The sequence below is a fragment of the Papilio polytes genome, unplaced genomic scaffold (assembly GCF_000836215.1).
Source record: "Papilio polytes unplaced genomic scaffold, Ppol_1.0 DF823912.1, whole genome shotgun sequence".
NCBI classification, from domain to species: domain Eukaryota; kingdom Metazoa; phylum Arthropoda; class Insecta; order Lepidoptera; family Papilionidae; genus Papilio; species Papilio polytes.
In genome coordinates this window covers 1,920,246-1,942,485 of record NW_013525292.1, presented here as the reverse complement: position 1 = coordinate 1,942,485, position 22,240 = coordinate 1,920,246, and the positions used below count along the sequence as shown (strand labels likewise).

At 33.9% G+C, this 22,240-nt stretch overlaps 2 protein-coding genes across 2 annotated transcripts in view; one reads left to right on the top strand and one right to left on the bottom strand.

Annotated features, from left to right (window-relative positions):
- The window catches only part of LOC106102728 (chaoptin), a 34,919-nt gene extending 25,649 nt beyond the window's left edge, over positions 1–9,270 (bottom strand). Inside the window, exon 1 of the mRNA XM_013282282.1 lies at positions 8,912–9,270. The gene's annotated coding sequence lies outside the window, so the exon portion shown is untranslated. The remainder of the gene's footprint in view (positions 1–8,911) is intronic.
- Positions 9,271–14,065: 4,795 nt separating this feature from the next.
- LOC106102755 (vacuolar protein sorting-associated protein 16 homolog) overlaps positions 14,066–22,240 on the top strand; it is a 10,189-nt gene continuing 2,014 nt past the window's right edge. Inside the window, exons 1-12 of the mRNA XM_013282325.1 lie at positions 14,066–14,339; positions 14,602–14,791; positions 15,018–15,164; positions 15,435–15,561; positions 16,045–16,181; positions 16,607–16,782; positions 17,302–17,548; positions 18,227–18,483; positions 19,028–19,166; positions 19,628–19,762; positions 20,467–20,628; positions 21,923–22,142. Coding sequence (XP_013137779.1) covers positions 14,290–14,339; positions 14,602–14,791; positions 15,018–15,164; positions 15,435–15,561; positions 16,045–16,181; positions 16,607–16,782; positions 17,302–17,548; positions 18,227–18,483; positions 19,028–19,166; positions 19,628–19,762; positions 20,467–20,628; positions 21,923–22,142 — 1,987 coding nt within the window. The 5' untranslated portion in view covers positions 14,066–14,289. The remainder of the gene's footprint in view (positions 14,340–14,601; positions 14,792–15,017; positions 15,165–15,434; positions 15,562–16,044; positions 16,182–16,606; positions 16,783–17,301; positions 17,549–18,226; positions 18,484–19,027; positions 19,167–19,627; positions 19,763–20,466; positions 20,629–21,922; positions 22,143–22,240) is intronic.

Sequence of the window (22,240 nt, the reverse complement as noted above, 5' to 3'; positions counted from 1 at the left end):
ATAAATTACTTCGTATAAAGTAAACAAAGTTTTTTATTACTTTACTTCGGCTGGCTAAACAAAAACAAACTCGCCATAAAAGGTTATTTTGACAGCCGCTGCGTTTAAACAGAAAATCATTACGAAAGCGATTTTTCATTAGACGTCCCTTTCGCCTTAATTTTTGATTAAAAGTACTTTTTCTTTCATTCCAGTATTTTGAAAATTAATCTCCTTTTCATGACTGTGAAAGAAGGGAAACTTTTAGACGAGTCATTAACATATTTATTAAAAAAACATTTATTGCCAGGATGTGTGAAATCAATCCTTTTGGAAAACCCCACAGCGATGCATTGGAGACCCGGTGAAGGGCAGGAGTCGGCGGTCAACGTTCGTTAGAAAAAAAATTACCATAAAAAATATTACACATACGTAAAATCATGTGGTTTTTAAATTTATTTTTAAAAAGACTTCCAATTTATTTTTCACATTCACCGTTCTTTTTATATTATCCATTAACTTTGTTTTCAGCCAGCAATAAAATAGCGGGGTTAAATGAATAAAATAAAATATCTGGAGTTACATCCAACCACTGAAAGCGCTTTGTATTTCCAACCAAATTACTTTTTAAAATGCAAAGTTATTTTACCGAGTAATTTTTACAGATATCATACTACAAATATTGATTTTTAAATTGAAGTACTTTTTGTCATGTTTTCGTAGTTGACTTTTCAATATATTGAACTTACGATGTAAAAAAAACTCAAATGTAGTAAATATATTGTGTTTGTAAATACGGATAAGTGCTATCTCCCCGGTAGAGACATCTGACGTCAGAAGTCGTTACCAAAGATATAAGGCTTACTGTAAAATCAACCACACCTGCCTGTTGTTGATTGTTCGATATTCTTCACAAAAATATGATGTTTCTCTTACATCCTAAAAAGTCTGTTCCATCGTTTTCGTCATATCATTTTAAATAATACACGTAACATGAGCAAATTATTTGCTTCGTTGGTTTAGAAAAGTATTTAATAAGTGAATGATACTTAAACCAAAAGCAATGAGAAGGTTACAGTTGTTAAGCATCTCAGACTCACGTAATGTCGCAATTTGCGTTCACAATACAACCATTCTAATTTTTAACAAAATGCTTTGTTGCCTACGGTGTGAGAAGTATTCTTTTATTTCATTTATTTTAAACTGAAGTTCACAATAGTCTTGTTATACGATTTTAATAGATACTCTATTCATGGTTTGTTAAAATTTGATATTAAATTTTTCAATGTATTAAAAGGGAATTAACTAGAATCAACTAAAGGCAGTGTAAGCCCATTAATAGTTTCACGTGATAAAACATTAGTTTTGAATTATTTCATCCATTTTCTAATTTATAAATCAATATTAGTAAGTAAATTAAGTTTACGCAAACCTAACATTGACGTACGCACCTTTAATTACAACTGAATTTGTGTACGCAATTCGTAAGACGAACGCGTTTCGATATTCGGATCATATTTCACAAATTGTGTTAATACAATAGAAGATAATCCGACAACTTGGCACAACAAAAGCCAGTCACGAACACTTTTGCCCGCCATTCTCAAAGTTATGACGCTCGAATAACACGCTAAGAAACTACGAACAAACTATTCGAATGAAACTGCGTTCACAATCGAAACACGTATTCTGAACATTAAATATACACGAACTGTATCGCTTTACTGTAATCATATTGCTTATGCCTTCATCTCGCATTATTTTTACGCTCATATCCCGTCTAGAAAGATCAGAATAATAAAAAATATAACAATTTTCACGTTATGAATGTCGCCAAATATATGGAAAAGTAGAAACAAGTTCTTTCATCCTATTAAAGACTCCATACGATTTGAAAAAAATGGGCTATACGTAGTTGATGCCTCATTGAAACGTAGGCTTTCAATATTAATTTTTACTTTATCCGGGTTCTCTATATTTGGAAGCGGTTTGCCTTCATTCGGCCTCTCCGAAAAACTTATAAAGTTTTGTAAGTATTTTAAATAGCAATAAATGTTCTCTATCTTGTTTTATCATAGTTAATTTAATAAAAAAGTTTAGATGGATGGATGTTTGTTAGAGTTTGTAGCCTAAACTGTTGAACGTTCCCGATGAAATTTAGCATAAATGTAGATTGCAATCTGAAAACACATAGGGTACTTACTTTTATTTTTTTAATTCCGCGGGGACAAAGTCGAGGGCGTAAGTTAGTTATTTAGTAATTCAAAGTTTTATAAATTAATATAGTTAAGAGTAAGTATTTCAGAATGTTTTTGAAGCTCCTTCTTCAAAATTCTTTAGATATTTTCCTCTGTAAGGAAAATCACAAATAATATGTCGCTACTTTTGCGATCGTCCGGCGCTACCTATAACCCTATTGAGAGCGTCGTGTTAAAGGATTTGATGTGTCGTTAGACAGCTTAATTTCCGGGATCAGCACAAAATAGTTTAATATCCGGGAAGGAAACTAAGGTGTACTTCGATTTTACAAAGTAAAAGGTCTAAATATTAAGAAAGATATTGACTGTATACATTTTGTTCTGATATTATAATACATTGTTACTTGCACGTGAGTAAAAATAAATAACAAATAATTGCATGATCAATCATAGTTCCGTGGCTTACGTTATATATGTCTTAAGGCCTAATACTGAAACGAACTTTAAACATCTCGCTGTCTAAGCGTGGCTTACAATCTGACAGACGTTAAGATTTTTAAATTTCAGACCGGACTCACACCTTTTACTAAACTATAACACAACTGTTGTGCGATTGTCGATTGTTTCGAGGAAATTTCAACTGTTTAGTTGCACAACTAAAAATCGAGTAGTGTGCGAACCTCCATAAGATTATAGCAATCAAAGCGCGACTAAACAGTTCTTGGATAATTTAGTAAAAGGTGTGCGCGCGATCTATATTGTTCTAGCATTTGGCCATTACTTTCTATAATTTGATAGAAATCTGTAATTTAATCATTCATTAAAATGTACAGTTTCGTTTAAAACCTATGTTTTTTTTAATATACAGCTTAACTGTTTTTTAAATTAGAGTAAGTAATAAATCATCAAACATCAATATTTTTCATCAACGCCAATGCAAGTAGTGTCGAGTTCAATATCAGAACAAAATTTATAGAGAAACCATCGAGTTTAGCCAACAGCGTAGTAATTACTGTCTTTGAGCAAGCTCGTCTTACAGCTATATTAACAAACTAATAACTCCGATATTCAACTAAGAACCAACTCGATTTAAGGAGGCCGGAAAATTTGATTACTTTATAACTCGATTATTAAAGACATTTGTATTCAAAATATGTAAAGTTTTGATTTATCCATACCTTTAGTTTTAATCTTGGAACTAATTAAGGAATACAATGCGAGTATACTCGTAGGATTATCAAACAAAAGTGCGATTTTTTTAGCAAGATATAAACATTGGAATACTGGAATATCTTTTTTTTAATCTTTAAAGAGGGGGGATTTTTATCTTTAAAAGACTTGCCAATTCAATAATGCTCTTAGTGATTATAAAACGAGCTGGCATAATCGTATAGCCGCGTCGGTAGTAGCCTCAGCCAGTATATATATGATAATGCCTACATCGGCTGGGTTGAGCTTCAACTCCTGAAAAAATAGCTCGCGCTCCCGTATGTTTCTCTCACATTTCAACAACAAGTGTTGTATATCTTCTGGTTTTCTGTATGTCCCACAATTAGGCGATAGGGTTGTCCTCACCAGATATCCAAAACTCTACTGGAATATCGATACCAATATCTTATTTTAACCATTCAAAATTTTGAAAACACTGATAGCTAAAATTCAGATACATATATCATCATCAACCTGCTCAAGAGCCAGAAGAGACAAGTTTCTACGGAGGATTTTTGCAAAATAGTTAAGTAAACATACATGGTAAGAATATCGGAGTGTTCGGATTACCGCGCCTTCGATTTTCCGGATTATGAGAGCATGACTTATCGACAGTGTGTGGAACGAGTATTTATTGTATAACTGATTTTCGTTTTAGCCATTATAACCGATAATGTTTTAATAGACAATTTCAGACACAATTTTTACGCAGAAAGGAGGAAATATACTTCTTAAAAAAATGTCTTAATTCTGAAATTATAAAAGTTATTGATGAAGAACGATTTATAAGACAACAAGCATGTGTATTTACAAAAAGAAACGCACGGAGTAAAAAAACAAAAATAAATAACCTATGTTCATCCAGGCTATACTCTACGTCTATGCCAAATTTGATCTCGATCCTACTTCCTTCAGCTTAGCCTACAAACTCTTAAACACCCGTTCATCTAATCTTTCACATTTGTAATTTTAGTAAAATAACCAATAACATTAAAGTATGAACCTTAATTCTAATTAATCATCACTATTAATGAAATTCCTTTAAATAACTACATCGTTAAAACTGTAAATGCTTGCACTAACTCGCTTAACGTAGAACCATTAAAATACTTTACCACACTTAATAACACCTCTAACAAACTTTTCAATTCTCGAATTAATCCGTTTCAATCTGCTAAACGAACTTCGAAGTGTTCCAGACAGAAAACTTCGCTTTTGCGTAACAAAATTGCTTTTCGGATTATTTCCAACAATATGCAAATAGGTAACATCTCGAACCGTCTCTGTGGTATATTCCTTAATTATATCTGATTAAATTTGATTAATTCTAAGCGTTATACTGGAATTTAATTGTGAACTGTGTAGTCTTGAGTGTCAGTTAATCTTAAGACGAAAGATTAAAGCTTCGTGTTTAACTTGCGCCGACACAAAATTAACAGAGCTTTCGTTAAGTTCAACAAAGCGTTTGCTATTATCTGCTAGATTATTTAATATGAGAAACGGATTTACTCCGTGAATACGTTATATCCTCGATTCTGTTTTCTTTTATGTTAAAAGAATATTGAATTGTATAATGTAAGGAAATCTTTAGTTTTTAAATTTTGTATTACGATCTTTATTTGTATGTTTACTTTAGAATAAGCTTTGAGCACATATTTTCAGTCGAATTAAATCTAACTTGTTTGTTTTTAGTTTCATTATCTTCCTTAAAAATTACTTGGGTTATATTGTCTTCATAATTCATAATATGGCGTGTTAAAGCTTTATAGCCATTGATGTTATCAGACCTAAATAAACAAAATAGTAAACGATACTCCGCTAGCAAACTAACAAACACTTTCGTTCTCGTTCGCCAATCTGGCGTAATATTTCAAAACTCTCGCCCTAAGACACTAGTTATCGTATTACCCTTTCATATCATGTTCTCGGATGTTACTTCGCAATAGTTATTTTCTCTGCTCCATTGACAAACTAGAAATCAACGGTCAATTGATAGTGTCAAATGATTTTGAAATAAAAGAGAAGAAGCGAGCGTGCCATTACCTCAAAGACCGGAAACGCTGTAGTTCCTCTGATACTGCGATTGTCCATGAGCGTTGTTGATCACCTTGTTGTTCCCGCCACTCATTTAGGAAAATCATACTAAGATAATTAATGACACTTCTCTTGCAGTATTACCACCAACAAAAACTTCTATACATTGAAGGTATTTCATACCGTAAAATTAGACATGAGACAACCCTAGACGCGTTCACCACAACGTTACATGCGTTAAGATACATTATAGTGAAATATCACGATGTTCGTGTACCGTAAAAACGTTACCGCATTTCACAGCGGCGACAATGACAGATGCTTGGTGATAGCACAAAATGAAATCATGTTTATGCGAACCGTTTTGTGTGAAAAGGCAAAGGAATCCGTATCAAACACGTAAAGGGTGTAACTGCCATATTCAGAAACGTTTAATAGTTATTTTAGGATCCCTTAACTACAGATTAGCTGCAGTAAATCTTCCAGTACATATAACAGTATGTAAGTTAAAGCGGTGTATATGTTTTTTGTGGTAAAACCTTTAAAAAATAAACTGTAACGCAACGAGTATCGAAATGGTTTTGTAAGATATTGAATAACAGCAACGAATTACGTTTCAGTTGTCGATTTTATTAACTACGGTATGAGTTCTACTTTTTTAAGTAATTGCGTAAGAGTTAAAAAATAACGTTACATTTGTTTAATACAAATATGTTATTATTATTGTATATTAAACTTTTTTCCGTACTTTTTTCTTTAGCCACGATCAGACAGAAGTAAAAGAAATTCCTTGACAAAAGCCAGTACCACATAAACTTGTAGAGCTAAGCAAGATGTCCTCATTCCTATAAAAAAATGCTAGAAAAACAAAACAACACATAGAATTTACGATACATATGTATTGTGTGATCAAATATATTCTTGTCTTCAATCATTTGCAAGTACAATATACGACAATTTATATAAAAATTTGAAATCTGTATATCCGTAAATAAAGTAAAAATGAATATATTATGACGTCAGAGATGTAAATCGAACGCAGTGTCAAATGCACGAGAAATAAAGAATACGTGATCGGAATATATGAAAGACTGCGCACAACAAGAATATTAAACACATGTCCTTTGGGCTTTGAACCTGTCTCCTGTCATGCATGCATTTGATTTCAATGCATTTATTTCCACACCAAAACAAAGCCCAATTCTATCTGTTTCAAGCTAAACAAAATTATTATGCCTATTTTAGTAAACGAAGAACTCAAAACATTCCACATGATTCCAGTGCTAATAAAGCATATATTCATTTTTGTGTTAATCCATAAAGTACACAATATTCACGATAAACCTGGAGAATAATATCCGCCTAGAAGAGGAGTTGAGACCGTGCACTTACTAATTGAAAAACTGCCCCGAAACGCAAAGAAAGTTTTAAAATAAGAGAACCAACTATGAAGAGTATGCATCAATCTAATATGTTATTCAGATACTAATTACAGTTGCTTAAACAAAGTAACAATATAAAGAAACAGAATTAAAACCTTCGTTGAGTTGTGTAATAATAATAATCAAGTAAATCAATAATCTAAGCCATTACTTACAAGATCTTTTCTATCAGTAACTGCTCCTAACTTTAAATTACAAAATTTGCTCATATTATTTCTTAGAATATCTTTTTAATAAGAATTACGAAAGCCACTTCTCTTAAATATTAATCAAAGGATATTTTATCATATCAAGCGCTCATCGACATTTAAAATTTATGCTTTAAATATTAAAATTAGCTAAAGATATGCGTTATTCGGAATTTATATGGACTTACTAATTTAAAATTTTAAAATCGTCTTCCAAGTGCTCCGATCTCAATATTAATAAAACTATGATTGAATTTTTATTATACGAATCATATTCAATTAATTACTTCACTTCCTTCGTAATCTAACATTAAATCCTTACTAATATTTATGAATACATCAATGTTTATTTTAAAATACTCTGCACCTATTTTGCCTAAACGCGACTCTTAAGAAATGAGAACGCTGTTCATTCGGAATTCACTACCGTTAGCTCAATTTGAACATATCAATTTAGATATATGTACCATGATTTCAATGGACCATAAAGTTATGAGTAAAATAATTTCCACGTTTTTACTTTCACAAAAGATTATAGTATAACGTGGTCAGGTCCCTCCATCGCTTTCTTCTCTCCTCATCTCTCCTTATCTAACTTGTATCAATCCATACGTTGTAGGGTCAGCTTTCCTTAACAGTTTGTTCCACTCCGCCTTATTCTAGACATTCCCTGCTGTGGTTTTTGATCTAAAAATCCAAAAACGTTGTCACCCAAAAACAATGATGTGATCACATGTTAACAAAATAACATATTGTAGAATTTTATGTCATCACGCACTGATGTAGATAAAATGGCGGTCGTAAAGCCGGTTTTAAGTAGAAATGTGCGGCTTTACATCCATATGGTTTTTTTATTATGTTTGTCGTGTTAAAGAAAAAAAAATTCTAAAAGATTAACTCATTTGTTTGAAATGTTGAGAACCAGAGCTCTAACGATGGAGACAACGTAAAATTAAGAGTGTACTTGTAAGAGAGCCGTTGAACAGAATGACTGATAAAATTTGACTGTCGGTGGTGCCATCCTTACGATTAAAGGGGAAGCCCTATTGCGTACACAATAGCTTATATGGTAATACCGTACCAAGTAATGTTGCTATGACAAATTTTCGATCAAAATGAGGTAGGCAAACGTCCTTGAATGCCTCATTTCAATAAAAGTCGATCATTTTAAAACCGAATTTCCAGTTTTAATTAATAGCAATGCGCGAATTTCGTAAAGGTGTGCATTAAGAAATGCCAGCCTCTGTCGGAGCGGAATAATGAAGGGTTTCGACTTTTCCCCGTCGTAAGTAGGACACGTTTACTCACTCTAATGATGCAAAGCGAGCAACGGACGAGGTTTATTCTATTCCCTCAGACATTGTTAGCAGCTGGTTACGTTCTAACTTATTGTATAAATTACTAAGATAAAATACTGTGTATTATTTTTAGATAACAGACAGAACTACTCTCGTTTAGTAAAAATGCATATTAGTAATATGTTTGCGGTTAAACCTATTTCTTAAAATTCATAAAATAGAATACTTGTTATTGTTTCAAAAAAAAATTAACTACTGCTTCTATATTGATACTCTACATATTTTAAAGATACACTCTTCATAAACAAATTTAATTCTACCCCAGAAAAACGAATTTGCAAAAAAATACTATTTCAAGAAAATTGGCTATTGTGGCTTGTCTTACAAAATTTCGTCTTAATTAACAAGACAATACATTCATTTATTCAGGCCCATCTCCCTCGAGACATCGTAACGACCGCCTTGTAAAACAAATTTATTCTTAAGACAGAGTTTTGACGAAAGCCTCGAAGCTTATTCATATTGATAAGGAACTGAGAAGCGAAATTTCCACTTCAACTTACGTTTGGTCCGCTCGAGCCGAGTCCTTAAAACGTTAAATTCACAAACAAACAGCTCAGATACGACAAAAAAGCACTTTGTAGTCGTGTAAACTTGATTTTTCCACAATTAACGACATCTCACAGCACGCACCTCACGGAGACACGTAAACGACATTGAACTTTGTGATCACAGCACTTTAAATAAGTTAAAAAATTAGATGTTTTACTTTATAACCTTAGAATCTGATTTTTAGTTGAATGCGCGCGCGCAGTGACTTTAGCAGTCGTCAGTGGAAGCGAGGGCACAGACCCCAGTACCGTGGAGCCAGCCGCGAGCGACGTCGGTCGAGACAAGAGTACCGTTGCTCCGAGAGTGGGAGCGAGGTCGAGCACTAGCCGGCAGGCTTTGACATTTCCAAGTTATTTCGTTACTTCATTGCGGCCAACATGACTTGCCTTTGTTATTGTTGGCATAGATCTGTAACAAGATCTTACTAACCTTCGACTAGACGCATACGTAAAAACAGACAAACGCGTGACTGAAATGCAAAGACTTGTTTTCGTTATTCACGCATAATAGAGCCTTGTTAAGCCTAAAAGCTCGGTATCAATTGAATCTAACAAAGTAAAAGAAGAAGAATCTAAAAGTTACAACAAGTTTAGATATCTAAGAAGCATTACCTGACGATCGTGTAGGCGTAAATGGTTTGGAAAAACCTCTAGAGGTTTGAACCTTGTAAAGTTCAATTCAATATGTCAGGTATTGTACACACCGTCCTGAATCATTTGTATTAAAAATATTCGTAATTGAAAGGTTTTAGGAATCAAAAAATATTGGTGACAAATCTCGAAGAAAATCTCTGGCTTCTGAAACTTCAAGGCAAATTCAATCGCACAATAACATTTAATAATGACAAGAAACCACAAAACGCTTAAGAAGAGTATTGATAGGAAAAAATTCGCCACAACTCGCGGAAAATTTGCGTATCTCATGCAAAGTTAGATAACAAGCAGTGAAGAACTTGCCAGGATTTTTGCTCCCTCACAAATTGCTTTCGCATTGAATTCGCACAAAGACTACTCCGAGTTGGATCTTTCCATCTTACTGACGTATTCTGTTTTAGACTGAGTCGTACATTTTTTTGTTACGTACTTATGAATATAATCTTTATTGCTTTCCCAAAAAATGCCATTATATTTTACAAGAATTTTACAAATAAATATTCTAAAACATATTATACGACGAGCGGATGGAGATTTAAACAGGAAAGAGTTACTTTGTTGATAGCTACAAAAGAGGAAGACCGCAGTAAGTGTGAATAGATTGTGAGAAAGAGGATATGCGTAATAAGGTAGTGAATTAAGATATGACGACTGATAGAAATGTATGGAAGAGGAGCAGACACTGTGCCGACCCTACGTAGGACAAGGGCAAGTTGATTATGAAATATCCTAAAACAGAGTCTGTAATTAAATACTTCGAAACAACCTGAAATACTAATCCCAGTTTAGTTTTGAAACAAGGAAATTCGATAGATTATTTTGAAATAAATTCTTTCCACATCAATCCGTCTGTGAGTGAGCCTAAATGGCTGTCAAACTTGCATTAAACGTTTCAAATCATTGGAAACAGTTTGACAAAGTCTTCAAACTATTCGCAGCACTGCTACCGGCTTCGAATGATTGATGCGGAGGCGCGAATGTTCCTGACAGGGGCGCACGTATTTAATATTAATACTGTCACACATTGTACGGATGACAAGATTGATAGAACAAGTTTCGGCGGAATATTGTGCGCTTTACGCACATTGTGATTTATTTGAGGAGTGACAGAAAGAAATAATACCGAATTTCCCAGAATTCTATATGAAATCTTAAAAAAGGTTTCCCGTCTGGTACATACGACACATTGAGATATAAATTAATCGAACGTTTACTCGCTATTGTCAGTGCCAGCGGTTGGAGAGAGGGCGCCACAGTTCTACGAATTACAGCCTCAAATAAGCCTGTAAACCACTTCCCCAAAGCTAGTAAAAAACGCTACGCTGTAGATATCTCGCCCAGGACGTTAGTAGCGATCGATGGTCCCAACGGAACGAACCTATAAGGTCACGTCTAAAAAACTCCTTGTTTCCACTAGTACAAGACATTTGTTGGTACAAATTGTCAGCTATTCTAACGTCCAGAGATGGACGCGTTGGAAACGATTACGCAGGTATTCACGCCGCTTTACCGCTCACTTCCAAGATTTATTAGCCATTGAAGCGTATCTCTGGCCCGAGCGAACACCGATAATCATGATAAATTTATAATCGATTGCTCCTTTTTTATACAACAGTCTAATAGCGTGCCTTTTAAGGCAGAAACGGGATTGTACAAGACGATAGTGTCCTAAGAAATTGAAGTATATCAACTCAAATTGTACTGCAGCTCTTACCCTTCTTATTTATAAACCAGCTGTTGCTCGCGACTTCGCCCGCGTGAAATTAAAAAATAATAATGAATGTAGATGTTACTCACTGATAATGTAGCTTTTTATTTGTGTAAGAATCTTTTAAATCGTCCCAGTAGTTTTTGAGTTATTTCAATACATACAAAAATACAAATCTTTCCTTTTTGACCGACTTCCCAAAAGAAGGAGGTACTCAATTCGTCTGTATGTTTTTTTTTTTATAATATCAGTAAAGAGATAAACCATAAACTCAGACAGCAAAATAAAACATGTTTTAACTGACTGGAAAAAAAAACATAAAAACGGGTACGAACTACCGTGTCTTTTGAATTCAACTCGAATTCACACCACTGCGACTAAAGCTCTGATGTACATACATATATCTGCATACTATGTACATTATAGCGTATGCTTTTATAGTTCTCTCACACTTTTCATATTTCAGAGTGAGACAGGTATAGCGTGATTATGGATGCAAATTCCAACAACTACTTAATAGTCCACGGACAAGACGACTCGTGAGAAAATGGCTTACAATCATCCGAGCGTTGAAGAATTTCAATTAAAAAATTATGTCCGTTCCTACTTTTATGTTCACCTGGAGATATTCAGTATCCCCTATATAACGAGTACTTTATGTTTACGTGAGGCAAAAAAGAAAATTATTATCCGTAACATGGTCATGGACAAGGTCTTTTAAACATTATTATTGCTTATTTATTTCAATAAAACGTAAGACTAATATCCATAAACATCCACAAGACAACTGTCACATACAACTTTAAGATTAAAAAAATATTTATTCGGAGAAACAAACTAAATATTTCATTTATAATATCAATAACACATACTAGCCACTTTCATGTTTATAGAGTTTTTTTATAGTAATTGCTCGTAGCTAATTGTCGGAGATGTCTTCAGTCGCGCGTAACATCGAGGACAACACACCATGATTTATGATGAGGCGTACATCGTGTCTAGATTTCTTTTTATCGCAAAAACCTCGATGTTCTCAAGCATTGTAGATCAGTTACTGTCAAAATTGTTAGTATGAGAATTGTCATAACAATTCCGATCAATAGTTTAGTAAAATTGTATAAAACCAAATATTTAAACATTCACGAACTGATAACAAAACTTCCATTCTGAGGGGCTCTAAGTTAGAGGTGACTAGGCCATAGTCAACCACACTGGTCCAGTAAAGGTTGACTTTACACATATCTTGAATATCTACGCAATTTTGTTACAGATTTGCAGTTTACCTTTATCGTAGGAACGTCGGGTAAATTATATATGAAATTCGAAAGTCGAAAAACACCTTGGTACATATGAAGCGACCTGAACTCCAGGACCTGTAGATTACAAATCAAATGTTCAACCACTGATCATATATCTATTTGCTTATTTTACACGTTACTTATTAGTTTTTACAGGTGCCGAAAAATATTATCATGAAGAACATTATCTGACATGTAATGTAATTCATAGATTAGTTCGTTTAACATTTAGTTCTCTTATAAATAAAACAGAAAATACAAACATATTTCATTTATTGTCAAAATAAATAATGAAACAAGTGTAAAACAAATACAGTTCAGAAAATATTTCTCGAATCGAAAACAAAAATGCCAAATGCATTAAAACTCCGTCAACATTAGCCTGCAACTTACACAATAACAGGAAGTTTATCGAAGCAAAGTCCAAGTGCTCGCTCTTACTGCTACATCGGAACTTAGTCTGCAGCAGCAAAGTAATCAAAACCAAGTAAACAGTTGCCCCGGGCGTCTTAGCTTCAATGTTATACAAATTGTACCTCTATTTTCAACATTTGAAATTAAGATATCTCCTTTAATAAGTCGGTCTTAGCTATTTATCTGTTATGAAAGTTTTATAAATTATATCTAAACACCACGTTCAAGATAAAATATTTCAAAACAATAATACTTACCATGATAAGGACATTTCCTTCATTTCATTACTTTAAATGAATACTCTTGTAATGTGAGTTTTTTTGTTTTGGATATTTTATAGATCTATTTATTAGTCCATCTCCTACAACGTATTGATTTAATGATAACTCGGATCAATGACAAGTGAATTCCAGTTACAGCGGCTCGTTAAACCTGCTTACTACTAAAAGAAATCGTTAAATGGACGAGTATGTGTTGGAGTTTTTATATGTTTGTATACTGGCAGGCAACACTGTACACACTAAGAATGGTTTTTTAATATTAGAATAATATATAATTTAAATTATTAAGAATTCTACATTTGATGAAATATTGTGAGACTTCACATCTCGACACCGAACAAGTAACATTGTAGGACTAATAGACTTTGTATAAAATATGGTTCATATATTTTAAATATAACGATGATTAACTAGAAGAAAGTGTTTCAATAGCCCCACACCTCCAGAGCCCCGGACGGGGGAAAGTAACCGTCCAACAGTATGACACAAGTGTCGTGGAAAGCACTTGTTTTTTGAGAATACCCGCACAATTATTCCAAGGAACATCGCCTTCTCAAAATGCATTTTTAGCTTTGGTTTTGCTGGTCCGTGGTTTTTGTTTTATAAAAGCAAGAAAATTTGAAATATTTTTAATAACTTGAGGATAAATAACATTGTTATATTATATTTTCTGTTAAACTGAACACTTTTTTTAGCTTATCTACAATAATAACTGACAACTGACAGCTGATAACGTCACAGTGACATTTGTTGTGACAATATAAAACAGAGGATAAACAAAAATCTAAAGTGGTTTCTGCAATTTCTATTATTAATAATTTTATGTTCTTTGTCGTAGCTTCAGAAGTAGTAGCAGTTTCAGAAGTTGAAATATAAAACAGACGATACCAAACAATTATGATTGTGTATTGTGATAAGTTTTAAGGCTTCAGTCGTTACAATTATATTTATAAAGTTTTTCCAATATAAACCAAAATGTCGGCGTTATTAACAGCAGATTGGTTTCATCTAGATTCTTACTACAGGTATGCATATTATAACGTTTTCATTATTCCATACAGTTTACAAATCTCACCCTTTCCTTTCAATTAGTTCGCACGTTACATTAGTTCAACTTTAGTATTGTTATATACCCGTAATACTTAAATATATGGGGCAGAGTAGGCCTTAAGTACCGAGTATTTGAGCTCTACACCAATAATAATTAGAAAAAAGGTCATCTGCTTCTGCATGTCATGCAGACACTAACAGTAAACAAATTTACATACTGAATTCTTCTATTTTCAGAAAGTTCGATCTGTACACTATGGTGTGGTCTATGGACGAAGGCTTAGGTAATATGGTGGTCAGTGGTGCACCTTATGGCGGTCCCATTGCTGTAGTCAGAGATCGGAAGCAATTTGTACAAATTGCAACAAGTGTTAAACCTGTGATAACTATTTATAACTGCGTCGGAGATGTAATGTCTAAGATATTGGTATGTATTTATTATGCAGCAGTTTTACAACAATATCATTATCCTTCTTTTTAACTTTAAAACAAGAGAGACAATAGTGTAAATAAAAGTATGACATCATTACTCAAATCTAATTCATATAATTTATTACAGTACAACTGGTAGACTTCTGTAACTTTTATAAAGTATTCATGGTTCCTATTGCTATGACAACATATAAATAAACTAAAGTTGATTAACATTTCAGTGGAATAGTGGAGTCCTCATACACATGGGTTGGTCTGATGCAGAGCAACTGCTTTGTGTACAAGAAAGTGGTGATGTTCTCATTTATGATATGTTTGGGGCCTACCAAAAGTCTTTCAGTTTGGGTCAGGAAGTGAGAGATACAAAGGTAATCTACTACTTTTATTGTACTTTGCAAATCAAGATAGTTTTGCCCATTAACAATATTAAATACACAGTATATAACAATTCTGAATATCAAAATTTTATTGCATGGTGAAAAAAAAAATCAATTTGTACTCTACTGTTGTCCATTCAAAGTCAAAGAAGAAAAGAACTAATAATAATTTAATATTTGATAGTTTTATATAAAAATAAAATGTTATTTTGGCCATATGGCCAATTTGACCATATATAAAGCAGAATCCTCTGTTTCTAGGTGTGTAAAGCTCAACTGTTTCCCAATCCGCATGGGATTGGTCTAGCTGTGATAACATCAACCAACAGCATGTATCTAGTCAGCAATGTATCTGATCCTAAATTAAGATCTGTACCTGATTTGCCAAGTAAGTGTTTATCTTTTAATACCTAGAGTAAGTACTGTCCTTTGTTCAAAGGGGATCCAGGGGTGGTAATGGGGGTCATGACCTCCCCCCCTGGGTTGATTGGTCAAGAGCTTGACAAAATATATTTACATATTTTGTCAAATTGCGCCAAAGCTAGATCCGCCCTTGCCTTTGTTCTAAATGTAAACATAAATTTTGTTAAAGAAACATGAAATATTTTACTTCAAAGTTATAAATTCCTCTACAATAGACATGTAATACGAAATATGTAATTTCCGAAATAGTGTGGCATAGTAATCATATCTTAGAGCTTTTAACTTCACACAAATTGATATTTTTAGGTTAGAATGTGAGCGAGGGCATTGTGCAAAGTGTAGATGATCTTAGCCTCCAAGATATTTTAAAAGTGCAATAAATATAATTACCATGGAATATGAAAGATGTTTGTGTTTACAATACATTATTTGTCTTTTACTGTTACAGGAGCGAATGACCCTATAAGCTCTTGGTGTGTACTGAGTTCAGGACAACGGAGTGGATCTTCTATGATTGGCTTCCTTGTTTGTAGAGACAAGGAGATATACAAGTGTCAACTTGGAGAGTCTGTTGCCGTATTGATGGTAAATACGTCCTTGTAAACAATTTGATTGAGGAGGTTATATGCAATTTCTGTTTTTTTTTTTAAATGGGCAAACATGCCATGAAGAAATTTAATTGTTATGAGCTATATATGAATGTAGTCGGGTTTTATTAAATTTTAACACAATATTGCCTATTATCAGCAAAATTTAGGTTTTACAGATTTTTCTTAGAATTAAATTTTGTGATTATTTAAATATTTTTCATATCAATACTACAACCGGTTTTAACATTCTGCCGCCCTGGGTAGAACATTTCCGACGCCCCTTAACTGTCATAAAAAACCCATACGAAATGTTTGTGATGCCTCTTTAAATCCAACGCCCTGGGCAGTTACCCCCCCCCCTCCCCCGCCCTAATTTAATTCCCGATATTGATCGATACAATGTTTTCTGTTTGTTTTCAGCGTCCAGAGATTCAAAATGCGTATACTCAGATTTTAACAATAGTGCCGTCACAAAATGGCCGCCATGTTGCTTTATTCACCGACTCTGGTGTATTATGGATTGGTTCCTCCAACTTCAAGACCAAATACTGTGAGATTGATACGGGGTATTTTAAACAACCGAAGGAATTAGTATGGTAAGTGGTATTTGCGCTTATTTTCAACTACATAACGTCTCCGTATTAAAATCTTTCATTAATTCTTTGTTTTTGCAACATTCATATTAAACAATCGGATTGCTAAATAGGTCCTAAGTACTCGTACTTTTAGAAGTAGGTTTAATATTAGACATTTACAATTGGGAACTTCATAAGTTAAATTTTAACTCTGAATGTAACAGTCCAAGTTCTTTCAAATCAAACTTCAGTTAATCCATTTGTTTTAATAATTATTATTTCTATTTATTATTCTTTTTCACTTTCATTCAGAAGTTCAGTAGAACTTTCTAGATAAATAAATCTTTTTTACTGTGTTATAAATACGAAAATTTGGATGTTTAGAAGGTATCTACAGATCTGCTAACGGATCTTGATGAAATTTGCCATAAATAAATTATAGGAAGAACACATATGCTACTAATTAAGTTTTTTAAAACCATAAACATGTGAATGTTTATTTTTAATGTTCATATGTCTATCAGTGGCTTTTTTCCCTAGGTGTGGTTCACAAGCGATAGTAGGCCATTGGGACGATATGATGTACATATACGGCTTCAACGATACAGTGGTACAATATCCTTATGATGGACCATTCCATATTATTCCGGAGATGGATTGTGTCAGAGTCATCTCCGAGATGACACACGAATTGATACAAAAAGTGCCAGTTGTTGTGGATAAGATATTAAGAATTAATAGCACAGCGCCTGGATGTTACCTGCTTGAAGCATCTAAACAATTTCAGGTATATTTACATTTATTTGTAATTAGCCGTAGCTCGCGACTTCGTCCCCGTAAAATTGGGAAATACTAAAAGATATAGCCTATGTTACTAACAGATAAATTATCTTTCTAATGGTGAAATAATTTTTGAAATCGGCCCAGTAGTTTTCGGGTTATTTCAATACATACAAAAATACAAATCTTTCCTCTCTATAATGTTAGTATAGATATACTTGTTTTTAAGCGTCCCTAGGCCAAGATTTTGATATTCTTTGTTGGATTATTTCTGTATTTTTACTTCTGATGTTTTCCATGGTCAGTTTCTGTTGCATTACAAAAGCACTATAAACATAATTTTTAGACGATATTTCACTTGTATACCATTCATCAATGTTTTTATAGATATTTTTCTGCTAAATGCTACTTAGGGCCTGTCCCACCAAATTGTAAATTATCAGATAACAATCCAACGCATAAAATATGAGATGGAAATATTGGATTTTGTTACCTTATGTAGTGACGTTATTTTTAAGTTGTCAGTGCCTATCAGCCAGTAGGGATAGGCCCATAGCATTGTACTTATATACCTAAGGGATTCCCTTAGCAACCTTATAGAGAAACCTACACGTAAAGTCTTCTTAAGCATAAGACAAATAAACGAAATACACAAGTAATAAATACTTTTTTTATAACATTTCAGAAACGGAGTCATAGGGCTGATGAGTATATTCGTCTAGTGAAGCCAGATTTAGCGAATGCTGTACAAGACTGTATCGACGCGGCGGCTTTCGAGTTCAGTCCGGATGTTCAGAAGATGCTGATCAGAGCGGCTCAGTTCGGGAAGGGCTTCATACTGGACCCAGTGCTCACTGACCACTATGTGAAGACCTGTCGCTGGCTGCGGGTCCTGAACGCGATACGGGACCCCAAAGTGGCTATACCACTAACTTTCTTACAGTATCCTTTTTAGTGGATTTTTTGCGTTATTTAATTATTTTATAATTAAAAATATCAGTGTTTTTTTATAATTTCATACACAGGTTCCGGAATTTTTGCGTGTTAGTTTTTGATTTGTGATATTTTTAGTCTAGCAACACTATCTTTTTATATTTTAATTGTGCGTACACGCGATTTACAAAACTCCAACAGCCTTACAAATAAAGGCATTATAACGTTTAACTTAGGAATAAACTGACTATCAGCAAATATTAGTTCATTTTTTTATTTGCTGTTTCGATACTCATACCTGACCAGTACAGTTAGACAGTTGTGTCGACCAGACATAGATTGTATAGACTCACTAGACTCAGTTATCGTTCTCAATGCCAATTGCCAGGCCAATTATTGAGACAATTACCGACAAATTTACAAACAAATTATAATTTTTACGAGATATTGGAGCTGAAATGTATTGTCAATAAAAATAGCGAAACCATATTGAATGTAGTCTTAAACGCGATTCATCTGTCAAAGTAAAATGCACCTTAACGGAGAGCAATAGAGTTCAGAACTTGGGCGAGCGCGTGCTGCTGGACCGGCTCATCTGGCGGCGGCTGCACTGCCTCGCCACGCACGTCGCCGCATACCTGCAGCTGAAGGACGGACAGACCAGAGTACTCTCACATTGGGCCTGCTACAAAGTATCTATATCCATAAATATTACTTCGTACTAATATCATAAATTATGTTTGGATGAATGGATGTTTGTTAGAATTTGTAGCTCAAAATGCTGAAAGGATCTCTGTAATTTGCACAGTTGTAGAGGTCAGTCTGGAACAAAAACTTTACATACTTTAGTTTTTTTAATTCCACGCATGAGGAATCTGGTTAAAATTGTTAAAGGAATCTTATTAAATGTTAACGTCTAGCAGGATGCGAACGGCGCTTATAAGACAAAGTGCTTTCGTTTCAGCATTCGGCCGTTAGTGTCTGCAATTATTATATTTTACGTAATAAACCTTATATTTCGTTTTCCATGTCAAATAATACGTTTACAGTATATGGTCAATTTGACCATATAATTTATATACGTAATAATTTAGTCTACTACTAAAAAAAACATTGCTTATTGTGTATTGATGTAATAAAATATTGAAATCAGGTAACACAGCCGCATTTGGACAACGAGAGCGCAGCGCGTGAGATAGGAGAGAAGTTGCGGAATGTTCCGGGGATATCGTACGCCACTATCGCTATGAAAGCCGCCGAAAAAGGGAGGAAAGCGCTCGCTATTAAGGTAAGTTTCGATAAAGAAAGCCAAAATTTCGTTATCTTTTAAAGTTCTAGTTATCTATACTTCTATACTATTATAATAAAGCGTAAACTCACACTTCTTTGTTGCCTAAGATGTCAGCAGTTACATTATATTTTTGAATAACTCTTTTTTTAATAAAAGGCCCTACGCTTGCGTCAGGCTTTAGACTATATATTATAACGCTATTAAACTTAGGGGGTAAATATATTGGATAAAAACCCTAATATGGGAAAGAGACCATAAGTTGTTGCCAACATTAAGGAAGCAAGGTTGCCATCATGTCATGTCATTGATTATTGATTTATTATGTATGTTTGAATTTGCTAAAAATATTTTACAATTATTATAATTGCGAAAGTTTAGATAGATGTTTTATAAAGTTCGACGCGTAGATGATGTAGAGCTGGTTCTGGAAGAAAATATGGGATAATTGCTTTTTTAATTCTACGAGGAAGGAATTCTGTATAATACATCATTGAAATGCGAATCTGAAACCACGACAGTTAGATCGCTAGGTTCATCACCAATCTATCCTTGTCCCTACGGCGGGTCGGCACAGTGTTTACTGCTCTTCCATACATCTCCATCAGCAATTAGGTTATTGTTTCAGAGGCACAGTGTGTGCTTTTCTTCCATACATCTCTATCGTCAATTATGTTGTTCGAACAGTAAGTTTGTATGTGTAGATCCTGGAGTACGAGCGGTCGCGCGCGCTGCAGGTGCCGCTGCTGCTGGCGCTGGGCGAGGGCGGGGCGGCGCTGCGCCGCGCCTGCGCCGCCGCAGACACGGACCTCGTGCACGTCGTGCTGCTGCACCTCAAGGACAACATGAGCAAACATGACTTTGAGGTATTACCATATTAAAAAATACAAATATTTTATTGTTAATAGTGAATATATGCATGTATTTCTTTTTTTAAATGATTCTACTTGTTATAAAATAACCAGAAAAACAAATTGACAGGAAAATATTCAACCATTGAGCTAAAAATAATAAAATAAAATTACTACCATTTTCAAACGACTAAAACGCGACCAGAATTGACGTCAATCGTCATATTCCATTCATAACATACGCTCAGATGTCACTTCAATGTAAAAAACAACAAAGTATCTCATTGCTTCTCAAGGTCAAAAAGACAAAAATCGATTCATTTTTATTATTCCTGGTACAAATAAGTGGTAAATAATAATTCTATTCATTATTTTTTATTTTAAAGTTCGTTTTAATATCGTGTTTACAGTGAAATACTTCAAGAGTGTATTTCTACAAAAAACTGACGTAAATGAACTGTGTATTGTCAACACAGCGACGCCATATTAGATAAGTCACTTGCTTCGACCAATAGTGTGCGTTTTAGAACTAAGAGAGGGAATTTTAAAAAGACACTTTTTAATGATTAAATTTCGCCACTAAATCACATTATATTTAAGAAAAATCTTGAAGGAATGTTTTTATAGTAATAAAGTATACTTAAAAAAGTTTTATTGCCTATTTACAGGTTATAACGTTAAAAAAATATACAGATATTGTATGTGCATTGTACATGTGTAATTGGTTACGTTTTTCATTATTTTTTTTTAATTCATAAATGTATTGTATAGTTTGTCTAAATAAGATAGATTAGTTTGATAAATGACGCATATGAAGTATCGAATTCAATTTGTATGAAGGCAAGTACCGTACTTAATAGACAATTATCGTAGTGACTAAACAAACACGCAACGTACAATAATGAACTATCGATATTCGGTTTAAATAAAATTTATTGAACTTAACTAAAAATACTATTTTCTTATTAACTAATTTAGAGGACAATTCTAGTACTAATAATAGTTTATAGAATTTATTTTATGAAATCCAATACGATTACGTACAGCTGTAGTAGTAGTACATATTTATTTACTCTCATTGTTTGTAATGGTACTGCAGGTCATTATTAATTTGACACAACATGTTTTTTTTTATTCATAAGTTATAACTCTAACCTATCGATTCCAACTTCAATAAGAATAAAAATCGAAAACATTCATGCCCTGATTATACAACCCATCCCTACTAAATTGTCAAACTAATCTATCTTATTTACACAAACTATAGTGTTGATAAGAGTTAAACGTGTTTTTTTTTAAAAAAAAAAAGATGACTATCCGCGGCTTCCCGCTCGCGCAAGCGTTGTACCTGAAATATTGCGGGAGCCACAACCGCGAGGCGCTGCGCAAGGTGCTGGTGCAGGAGGACAACTTCCCCGCGCAGGCCGCCTCGCACCTGCGCGACGCGCTCGACACCGCCGCGCCCTCGCACAAGGAGGCCGCGCTGCAGGCCGCCAGGGACTGCTACAAGAAGGCCAAGAATGATCTAGGTAATACAGCAAACCCACCGGTGTTGCCAGCGCTATGCCAATAGAAAATATGTATTTTTCTCTTAGAAAGGGTACCTGATATAGACAAGCATATCGGC